The sequence below is a fragment of the Crocodylus porosus genome, unplaced genomic scaffold (genome assembly GCF_001723895.1).
Source record: "Crocodylus porosus isolate Cpor-Errol unplaced genomic scaffold, CroPor_comp1, whole genome shotgun sequence".
Taxonomy (NCBI): domain Eukaryota; kingdom Metazoa; phylum Chordata; order Crocodylia; family Crocodylidae; genus Crocodylus; species Crocodylus porosus.
The window spans coordinates 9,767,583-9,778,883 of NW_017728909.1; the positions used below are offsets into that span (position 1 = coordinate 9,767,583).

The 11,301-nt window shown below is 44.4% G+C and overlaps 1 protein-coding gene across 2 annotated transcripts in view; it reads left to right on the forward strand.

Moving 5' to 3' along the window:
• The first annotated feature begins 7,438 nt into the window (after positions 1 to 7,438).
• ACAA2 (acetyl-CoA acyltransferase 2) overlaps positions 7,439 to 11,301 on the forward strand; it is a 20,574-nt gene continuing 16,711 nt past the window's right edge. Inside the window, exon 1 of one of the 2 annotated variants that reach the window (XM_019531777.1) lies at positions 7,439 to 7,476. In XM_019531777.1, coding sequence (XP_019387322.1) covers positions 7,461 to 7,476 — 16 coding nt within the window. In that variant the 5' untranslated portion in view covers positions 7,439 to 7,460. Of the gene's footprint in view, positions 7,477 to 7,655; positions 7,760 to 11,301 lie in introns of those variants that run through there. The other variant, XM_019531776.1, reaches the window with a different exon arrangement.

An 11,301-nucleotide genomic window follows, 5' to 3' on the forward strand; every position in this document is an offset into this window, starting at 1 on the left:
TTTTTTTTTTTTTTTTTTTTTGGTAATTTCCAGTTTTGGATAAGAATACTTGAAAACACTTTTTTACTGCTTGATTTCATGCTGAAATAGTACAAAGTCCATAAGAGTTGCCAACAACCACACACAGCAGACACTGGTGAGTGGAAGATGTTCATACACAGCTATGGAGAAATCCCAGCTAAAAATTTAAGACAAAATTCTACACACTTATTCTGGCTTCAAACAACTTATGTCCTTGATGAGCAGGTGGTTTGAGCATATTAACTTATTTCTATACAGAGATGTAATTTTGCATCTCATTACTTCTGCTGCTAATTGTGGTACCAGGATGGTCTGCTGAGAAACTAAAAAATAAGTATTTGTCACAAGGGTTGAAGTGATGGACTTGAGATGATTTTTGCTTCCATCCAGGAGGATTTTATCTCATTTTCTGGGGGAGTTACTGTTGTTGTCCACAAAATGAGTGTTACTTCTGTGCGTGCTGTAGGGAGGTGGCTAGGACCGCCCATTAGGATTTTTTCCCATCCCCACATTCGTGATGGGCAACAGCATTTCTTCCTGGTGCAATAATTCCAGAGGCCTGGTAGCTTTTTTCCCATGTTTCTCATCCTAAGCTGCACTCCTGGCTTTACCCCAGAATATTAAGAGGTATATGCTACCATATGCTGCAGGGTAGGTAAGGACGGCTGTGGACTTTTAGTGCTTTACACAACAATGGAAGGCAGCAGCTGTCCCCTTGATCTTGGAGTCAGTAACAACATCCTTGTCATAAACCTGTCCCTCTACTACTAACTCATGCAAAACCAACCCCATTATTGGTGAAATCTCTGGTTCTGTTCACACTGGGTAAAATTCTAGCTGTTCTGAAGTCAATTGAAAAAATGCCAATTGACTTCAATAGGATTAGTATTTCACCCATTTAATTCAAAGTAAATCTTCTACTAACCACTACTGCAAATTCAGAGCCTAAAAAACTAGGAAGAGACTAGTAATAAAACATTTCTTTGACTGTTTTCTAAAGCTAAAAAGAGGCAAAAGACAGATCTGGTTTAACACAAAACACAGCTAGTATTTTAATGGCCCATTTATTAACACACAAATGACCAGTGATCTTAAATTTTTATTAAAAAAATTGGTACAAATCTTTTAAAACATAAGATCCTCAGTTAAGTATTTATAACCAACAGGACTTTAACAATACAAAAGACTGCCTCTCCCTGTTGTTCATTAGAAGTCTGCTATTTCTATAGCATTCACTGATCACTTTCAGAGTACAAATCTGTTTTAGTTTTTAATTCCCAGTGTCACTGGAAATGCCATCCTGGCCAGGAGAACACATCAAAGGTAAACAGTGTTGTATAGTAGCAATGATTGTGTTACTTGACAGTGGCAGGTGTTTGTAAATTATGATCTGGCAGCATGAAAGCAGTAAGCTTTTTTTTCCCCCACTTCTAACTTTTCCAGCTTGCAAACTGAAGCTAGGCCACTTGCCACTTTCAAAGCAGTCTTAGAACTATAAGCGTTTGAGCCTTTTCTCCCTAGTACTCCCAAATAGGTAGCTTGCTTGCTTTGCAACACAGTTCCTTTAGCACCTCAGCAATTCCATGATGACTAAGTGCTTTCACAAAGCCTCTTTGAATTTTTCAAACTATTTTTAGTTGGTGTAAGTCCTATTCAACTAACAAAGTTGTTGTTAAGTATCCAGCCAACCCAGGGCATTAGAAAAAAATGTAGCGTCTCTTAATGCATAGCACCCAGAAAGATACCAGTCAGCTTTTAGAGAAGAAATGAGTTTTAATTTGAACATTATGTATATAATTATGTATATACACACGCTATAATAGTCCTGTATGTACTATATATGTATATTGCTATCAAAAGCACATTTTAAACAAGAAATGAGTGCTGTGAAAAGTTGTATTGGACTATGTCTACAGTAAAGTCCTGCTCTCAAACAAAACTATGGTTTCGTGTAGCTTTGACCAGTGAAGGATACAGTTAAACCAGTTAACAGGGGAAGGAGTAACTTTTTCCTATACCCACTATCCATAATAGAGCACAGATTTTTTTTTTTGCCTGTACAGTACCATTGCTACCTCCAAATTACGCTCCGTGACTCTTTGCATCTACTGTATATATTCAGTAGTGCCTTCATCTCCTTCCCATATACAGTAGGGTCACACTACCAGATTGCTGCCTGTAGCTCAGCAAACCCACTTTCTCACTGTCCAACCCCTGTCTACAGTAGCCTTTTTATTTATTGTAGCTACCTCTTCAAGTGTTAAAACTTTCATCGTGTCTTAGTTTGCAAACAGATCCTATCCTCTTTTCTAGAAATGAACTCATTTCCTCACTGAAATGAAATAATCCAGAAGCAGAACTTAGTGAGATGGTGACACAGATGCTATTCTCACAATTCATTTTAGGCCAGCAGTTTCCTCTCAGGCTCTTCAGGTCTCTACCTCTCTTTACTGCTGTAAATTTGCAGAACTCCCAAGGGATTCATAGAACTTAATGCTCATCAATTAAACTAAAGGAAAGAAAGCTGCAGAATCCTCTTTTACAATCATCTTGATACTCGTTCTGGGTATGAAATGTAGTTAGGGGCACAAGTCTTTAAATGGAAGTTGCAAGGAACATAATTTAAATATATTATAACCAGAAAATCTTACAAGCTATTGGTTTAAAAATAGGAACTGGGATTTGATGTTTTGATTTGTAATAAACTATCCAAGAAGTTGCATTTGGAAGAGGATTCTGTAGTAAATATCTTAAAATATACATGATCTTTTCTGTTAGCAGTTTTTTAAATATCTTGTGGCTTTTTCTATAAAAAAGCTAATATTGCTGTGTTCAGAATGCCTTCTTTCTTCTTTGAAAATTGGACATTTCTTTCAATGTAAAGAGCTGTTCAAAAGGAGAGCATGGCTTTGAGAACTTTGCTTTTCGGATTTGTCTTTAATGGTTAAGTTGAGCACTTTCCCACTGTGTGCCTTTTAGCTGTTACTAAGGTAACTGTGATGTGTTAAACTGTGGGAAGATTTTTAATCGTAAGAATTATCTGTACATTTATAAATATGCTTATAAAATATTACACTGGAAAGGCTTGCGAAAGTGTTTGGAGCTCACAGAAGAAACATTACTGGACACATTGATTTCTGCATGCCTCACATTTCTAAGGATGATGTTCCTAACCTCCAAGGAAATGTTTACTATTTAATATGAAAATAACACTGAAATATCTGACTGTACACATGGCTTCATGCGTGCATTCTGTGCTGTGTAGTCTGTGTTTGAGACATTCCTAAGACATCCAGGACAAAGTCCAAAATATTTATTTTAGTCTGAAAGTTGCTTCAGTTCCTTTTCCTTTCGTTTGCATTTTTTGTAATTGCTCTTCTTAGCTACTGGTCATGATTATACCAGATGCTTTAGGCAAAGAACATCAGCTTGCAGAACTAAACTGTGCAGCTCCTGCTCATGCAGGACTCTTCTGTTTACTGAATTACTCCCCTAAATCCGATGGGACTACTTGCCTGTATATGAGTAAGGACAACAGAATTGACACCACCCCCCCCCACACACACACACACCCACCTTACCTGAGTAGTCCCTGGACTGAATGTCTCCTTGTAAGACCTGTGCAATAGAGTGGAGAATTGAACCCAGTGTAGTTGAGCTCTTCTCTATGCATTTCCAAGATCCAGCCTTCATTTTGTACAGTCCAAGAAAGATCTGCAAACACTAGGTCATGTTTTCTTCCCTGTTCAGTATAAACCCATTACCTGACTATATAAACTTATTTGTTCTTGTCAGACTGACATAATTGCACAGTGTTTAGAACTGAGATGAGTTTGACTGCACTTAAATGTGCCAATCTAATTAAATTGCATGAAGCACCATAAACCTTCACTTCTACTCTTACTGAATTGCATATAATAACCATAACTAAACATTTTCTTTCTGAAATGATAAGAGTGAATGTTAGTGAAACACCTGAGAGAATATACTCCCCTCAAGTTTACAGAATTTCTTTAAAAGTACAAGTGCCAGTAAATACAAACTTTCAAACTCCACTGAAATTAAAAAAAGGAAAAACTATCCAAAAACATATGCTCTGATACTAATCTAAGGCCTATTTTTTGTGTGTGAAGTCTCATTACCTTAAGCAGAAGGTACAGCTGCTCTGAAGGAAGTTGAATGCTACTTGAGGGTGAATCCTGATTAGTGTAGATGAAATACTACTGCAGATAAAATAATATTTTTCCATTTTGAACAATCTGTAAACTACACCTTTGTTTATAGGAAAATGCTTGTAATGGTTACTGTAATATTCAGCTGTGGATAAAAATTTATGAAATAAATACTTTTGAATAAATTAAGTCGCAACTTTTTGGACAACCCTGAGAATGTACCAGTAGTTATTTGCTTTTCAACAGTAGCTTCCAGTTGAGGACTTGAGAACACTTTAAACAGTAACAAATGATCCAGCTGAAAGCTTTTACCTATGACTGTACCATTAAAGGTAAGATACAAAGCATTATTTAAGTCACTGGAAGTGATTTCAATGTGACTGAAGTATTGTACAATAATTAAAAACTCAAGAGTGCATGCTTTGGACTGCAGAGCCTTCCAGATAAGCTGTTACCATGAGGATGGTATTTCTCCCTTGGCTCAGCGGAGATATAGTAACCCACTGGGAGAGGGAGATGAAATACAGAGCAGCAGGGGATAAACCTTTCTCCTGCAGGGACAAAGTACATGTTGCTGCTTTGAAAAGAGCTGCTTTCCCATACAGAATCATGGAGAAGTAGGCCTTGAAGGGACCCCAGGAGGTCATCTACTCCAGTGGTAATCAAACTTTTTCATACCAGGACCCATTTGTAAACATTTGGCCACTCCCAACCCACTGCCCCCACCCCCAGACTCCCAGTGTGTGGGGCAGGGAGAAGTGTGTGAGGGAAAGGGATGCCCAGGCAGCCTCTTGCACACTGCAACTCTGACAGTCTGCAAGGGAAAAGCCATAATTTCCCACACTTTTCTCTTTTAAGGGAGAATCCAATTTTAGTTTGTTCAAGACCCTTTCATATATTCTTGCAACTCACCTTTGGGTCACAACCCATGGAGTGAGAAACAATGATCTCGTCCAATCACCCTGCTCAAGCCAGGATCATCTCTGACTAGGCTGTTACCTAAAAAAGCTTGTGTCTCTGAATTTGTCTTTAACGTGCCAGGCACCCTGTCCTGCCTTCTGCCTGAATTCAGACTAATAGGGCTCTTTCTCTCTAGCATCATACACAAATGTTAGTCTAACCTGCTCTTAAAAACTTGCAAGTTCAAAGATTCCTCAATCCATCTGGGTACCTGTTCCAATGTTTAACCACTGTCAGAGTAAGAAAGTTCTCCTAATATCCAAACTAAGTTTCCTGCGGTGCAATTTAAAATTGTTACTCTGTGCCCTGTACCTTGCAACCACAGAGAATAGTCTATCACTCTCCTCCTGTATAACTGCCCTTTGTACATTTGAAAACTGTCAATACTTCCTTCCCCTTCCTTCCTTCCTCTTCCCCCACCTTCTTTTTTTTCAGACTAAATACCACCAATGGTAATGTGCAATTTGAGGCTATTAAAACAGGATCCACATTGGGAGCATCAAATAGATCTGAAAATAACATTTGCAGCCCTACCTAGAGCACATGGCCATGCACAACTATATGTTTAAAACCAAAGTCCTTTCTTTTTCTCTTATGAACATTTGTGGCTAGTATAGAAAGCTGTTTCAAGATTGCCTGGCAAATGAATCTCGACAATACCTATTAAACAGCAAGAAATATTAAATCCTGTTATCCTGCATTTAAAATTTCACATTCCACCTTGGAAAAGGAAGCATTAGTACAGCAAACTAGCACCAGTAAAAAAAAAAAAAAACAAAAAAAACCCCCAACCCCACTAGCTGGGCTGCAGAGGCCCCAGAGGGAGGGCAGCAGGGCAGGGAGCCCCCAGCCCACAGTAAGCAGCCTGTCCCCTTGCTAGCCCCTAGACGAGCTGCCCATGGCTCTGCCGCCATGCATGGCCCCACCCTGGCTGGGCAGCAGTCCCAGCCCTGCCCAACTCTCCCTCACTATGGGGGCCTCAATCCCACCCCCAGACTTACGTGTGAGAGCTGCTCTCCACTGCTGCCTGGTGGGCACGTGCCTGTGTATGTGCACACATGCACATAGTGCCCCTGCCTGACCACCCTCCTCTTGCTCCCCCCAGCCCCTTGCAGGCTGGAGCTCTACCAATCTGCAAGGAGAAACCCACCTTTCCCCAGGTTGTTCTCCTTAAAATGAAGTCTGATTTTACCATGTTGTTCTGTGGCAAATAGCGAACCCAGTTCCCTAACAATTACTTTGCATGTGTGGCAATTACTGTACGACTGACCAGTTCATTGTGTAATAGTTACTTTGCACTTGAAACCAATCTAAATTTAGTACGTAATCGCCCAGTCAAGCGTGTAACGCATTTAACGTGTAGCAGAGGCCTATGTGGTGCAAGGCGGTGTTCCTGCCATTACAGCAACTTTCCGCACAGAAAGGCAAAGCTCCTCACAGACCAACCCACCTCCCCCTGCTGCGAGTCGCACATACGTCTGCCCCACTGCACACAGACTGCGCCAAGGTCTCAGCAGCTCGGCCAGAGTAACGTCCCCGCGGCTCCTTTCTCCCTGCCGCACGTGTGGCCCCTCTTCTGCCATGCCCCACGACTGCGGCCTGCGCTGGGCATCTCCTGCGGCAGAGAGAAGCGGGGCAGGGGATGAGTGTTGCTTGGTGGGTGTTAGCCCCACCTGCCCCTGCTGCTCACCCTGCCCTTGGTCTCAGGTGCTTTCCTCAACACTATTTCCATCATGCTGTTGCCAGCAGCTCGGATTGCGCAGTGGGCTCCTCATCACGGACCAGGGCTTGCCTCCTCCCCCACCCCACCTTGTCCTGCCCCACCTTCCTCCAGTCCCTGCCGAGGCTGGGAAGGCCGGAAGCGGCCTGAGGGGACGACGAAGCCCTCCCTGTCCCCGGCTAGGGTCACCGCCCTTGCCTCAGACGGGCGGGGTGGGGCCGTTGCTAGGCAACAGCGGCGCAGCGCGTTTGAATCCCAACTGTTCCAACGTTCGAATCCAAACGGTTGCAACAGTCTCCGCGCACGGCGGCTGGGCTCCAGAGCCACGAACCGCCCCCAGAACAACCCCTCATACAAATAAATATATATATATATAAATATATGAATATATATATTTATAAAACCATATATAAAAAGATATACATAGAATACACACACACGAACCCGCGTTCCCCCGGCCCGTACTCACCGCAGCGGCGCCCTCCAACAGCCGCGCAATTCCGGGGGTGGGGGAGGGGCCGGGAGGAAGTGGGTGAAAGGTCGTGGCGGGGGAGAGGTGGTCGATTTCCGGCGTGGGCAGATTGACCATGGCGCTGCTCCGAGGTGAGGTGCGGGCCGGGTTGGGGGTATTTGGGGGAGAATGTTATGGCGGGTGGGGGTGCCCCTCCCAGCTGACTGGGTCCCAGCCACAGGGCCTCCCCCACCGCTTCCTCTGGCGGGTAGGAAGCAGCGCCGCTCTAGGGTTGGTGATTTGGGGCAGCTCCTGGAGCTCTCAATCCCTGCGCGGACACGTACAAGTGGTTTTAAGCACGGATTATGTCTCTGTCAGTGACACTGCTGCAGGGCAGGATTACCCGTGCCGCTGAGGTGTTGTTGCTCCCCACAGGTGCGCAGTGCCGTGCCGTGCGAGGTGCGGTCCCCCAGGATCTCTCTCACCCCTGTCCCTAGAGCAGGGACCAGCCCGTCCCCTTTCACCAGCCGCAAGTTGCAGCTCCAGCTCCTCGTCCTGCCCCCACTTGCAGGCCCATAGTGGCAAGTCACTGACCAAGAAGGTTTTTAGCCTTTAGGTGTGATTGCTCCAAGCTGGCGCTGACACCAGTCAGCACTTGTGGGCTCGCCCCTTAGTCCACAGTTTTTGTGGACTAACCTTGTGGCTGGTTCCTCTCTTGTTTCCCCGGGGGGGGGGGCCACTTCAGTTGCAATTCACTGCTTAATCACACCTGGAGTGTGAGGGGCAGGTGGGGCCTTATGTGACCTTGCCTGTCCTGTGCCTCCTGGACCACTGCAGTGAAAGCATCGTCCTGGCTGTACCTGCCTGTCATCCAGCTCTGCCTGCCACGTGGGGCACATTATGTATATGTGACCAGTCCTTGTGGGGAGTGGCCCCACTTGCCCACCCTCCTGTCTGGTTTTCAGTTGTCCTCTTTGATTGACAACTGAGCAAGAGCAGTCCTTAGGTTACAAGAAAATGTTTGGAAATTACCTGGAGGGAAAGCAGTGCTCAAAGTCCTTATTTGTGGGCTACGTTGAAATTGCACGGGATCGTGTGGATGAGGGGCATTCTGGATCATGGTGTTACGTTTTAGGCCACATGGACAACTGTGAAAGCCATGGTTGACAGTCGAACGTTGGCCAGGCAGGACCTTTTAACAGGCCTTTTAACATGCCTTTGGGAAATCACAGGCCTAAGCTTACCAGGTGAAACTATAAGTCCCCCGTGATGAGGGAGCCACTAGGGACGCGTCACTGATTTCTTGGGACAAATGATGATAAAACAGGGACAGGAGTGGAGGTCAAAGGTTTAAAACTAGTGCACTGGGGAGAAAGCGTGTTGCACAGTGCCCTTGAATGTGTCAACGGAGCCAGTGGACACTGCCCAATGAAGCTGTTCCCAGAGATGGGATCAGACCAAGGACAGGAAAGCGGCCCCACGGTCCTCTAGGGTCGTCCCAGCCAGAGTCTCCTGCCTGGTGAGATAGATGGCTAGCTTGGCTAAGGCTGGGAGGAGGTTGACCAGCAGGTCCTGGGACTTGGTGGGGACTGATTAAACAGGAGAGTATCTGTCTGGGGGTCATAGTCTTACCGAGTCTCTTAGATCATTGCTCTTTCTATGTCATTTGACCTTTGGAAGGAGGTTTGTTTGTGAAGGCAAAGGTAAATTGTGCTCTCATTATTTGTTATCACCTCGTTTTTGAGAGATCCTGCTGACAAAAAAACTTGGATAAACCCATTAAGTGGCATGGGTAAAGACTGAGCCTAATATTATTGTCCAGGGACTGCAGGCTTGTAGGAATCATTTTGTTTCTTGGTGATTGTGAGGTTGCCGGCTGCCCTTCATGTCAGGATTTTGCCCTCTGACATTTAGGGATGTCCCCAAATCTTAAATCTTCCCAACTTTTAAACATCCTGTCCAGGCCTATGGAGTTACTAGACATCAGTTATATTTTAAATTAACCTGTCTCTTAATCGTAATATATTCACAGTGAAAAGTAGGCTTGGGAATGAAGTGAAAATTCATTCCTTCATTTACTTAAACTGGGAGCGCTTCAGGGCTGGGACTGTCTTTGATATGAGTGAGTGAAGTGCCAAATACAGTGGTACCTTTACCAGGCCCTATGTGTAGCTGCACTACAAAAATGCTTTTAATTTAGGTTTTTGATTTGCCTAAGAGTGTAACTTTAGCTCAGGATTCAAGGTCTTGAGTTACGAAATGGTGCCTACCTCAACAAGTTATTTTGGTGGTTTTGCGGAGTGGGATCAGCCTGCAGTGTTCAGAGTGAGCAAAAGTTCATGTTTGATGTTTGTTCTTTGCCTCCTTACCTTCTTTACCTCTTGTCTGGACCCACGATTTTACAGGTATTTCTTGTGGTCCCTTAACTTTTTCAGCTATGTTCATTATGGAGTCCAGAAAAGGATTTCCAGGAAAAGTTTGTTTAGATCAGTGGTTCCCAAGAACGTGCTGTGGTGCCACAAGAGAGGCAGAAGTGTGATGTGAAAAATGATGCTTTGTATCTGATCCAGCCTGTGGAGTGATGTGATATGGCCTGCAGGGCTCCTTACAGGGCTGGAAACATGGGAATGATGATAATTAACACTACCACCACTCCTCCACTGCCAGATTTCCAGGGCCTGCATAGCAGGATCAGCCCTGCGGGCCTGCAGAGTGAGCCAGCACAACTCATCTGGTCCGCAGGGTCAAAAGGTTGGGCATCACTACGAAAGTCTTATGTAATATTATTGTGTGTCTGTGTAAGACTTATGTAGTGGTTATGTGCGTATGTGTGTGTGTGTCTTTTCTGGTGTGAAAGTGAAGCATGCCACCAATTTTAATTTAGAAAAAAAGTATGTCCCAGGTATCCAAAGTTAGGGAAACACTGATTTAGATATTCTGTGAAGGAAAGGGTAGAGAGCATGGCAAGCCATGGCATGCTCTGTACAATTTAATTCTCTGCTGTGTTCTGGTGTTGACCTCCAGTCAATAGAAACGACTCTAAAAGTTTCCTGATGCCTGTGAAGGAGAGCGATAAATCTCGGTGGGTTTTTTTTCTCACACCTTGGACAAGGGTGTAAAGAACTGCTGGGCACTAAAAGGTGACCAAGGTGAGTTGGCATCTCCTGTGTTACGCTTCTTTTGCTCAACACTGGCTTCTGAATTTTCCGGATGCTCTCTGCCAGGTGTGCACAATGAATTGCATTTTGGTGGCTGGAAGGCATACATTTTTTGAGGCAAAATCTTAATTAGTGAGATTTAGATAGTCTCTTATGTAACTTGGCAGAGTTTTCAAGGATTCTGCCCCAGGTTACTCACTGGAAAGGAAAACTAGTTTTGCATATTTTTATTTAAAAATTAATGAACTAGCAAGCTTACAATAAAAAATATATATTAGTAAGTCTAACTACTGTGAATGTTTACTGTGCTAAATACAGTTTTAACAATGGCACTCGTAGTGCTCTGGTGATGTGACAGAGGACTGGAAAAGGTGTGGTTCCCATTTTCAAAAAAGGGAGGAAGGAGGACCCAGAAAACTATAGGCCCATTAGTCTTACCTCAGTCCTGGGGAATTTTTGAGAAAATTATCCTGGTGCATGTCCACGAGGGGTCAGCAGGGGAGACTATGCTTGGGGGGGCAACCAACATGGGTTCATTAGAGGCAGGTCCTGTCAGACCAACCTGGTGGCCTTCTATGACCAGGTCACCAAATCCCTGGATGTAGGTGTCACGGTGGATATAGTCTTTCTGGACTTTAGGAAGGCCTTTGGCACAGTCTCTCACCCCATTCTCATTAAAAAACTAGGAGACTGTGGTGTCGATGCCTACGCAGTCAGATGGGTCACTAACTGGCTGGAGGGCCGCACCCAGAGAGTGGTGGTGGATGGGTCCTATTCGACCTGGAGGGATGTGGGCAGTGAGGTCCCGCAGGGCTCGGT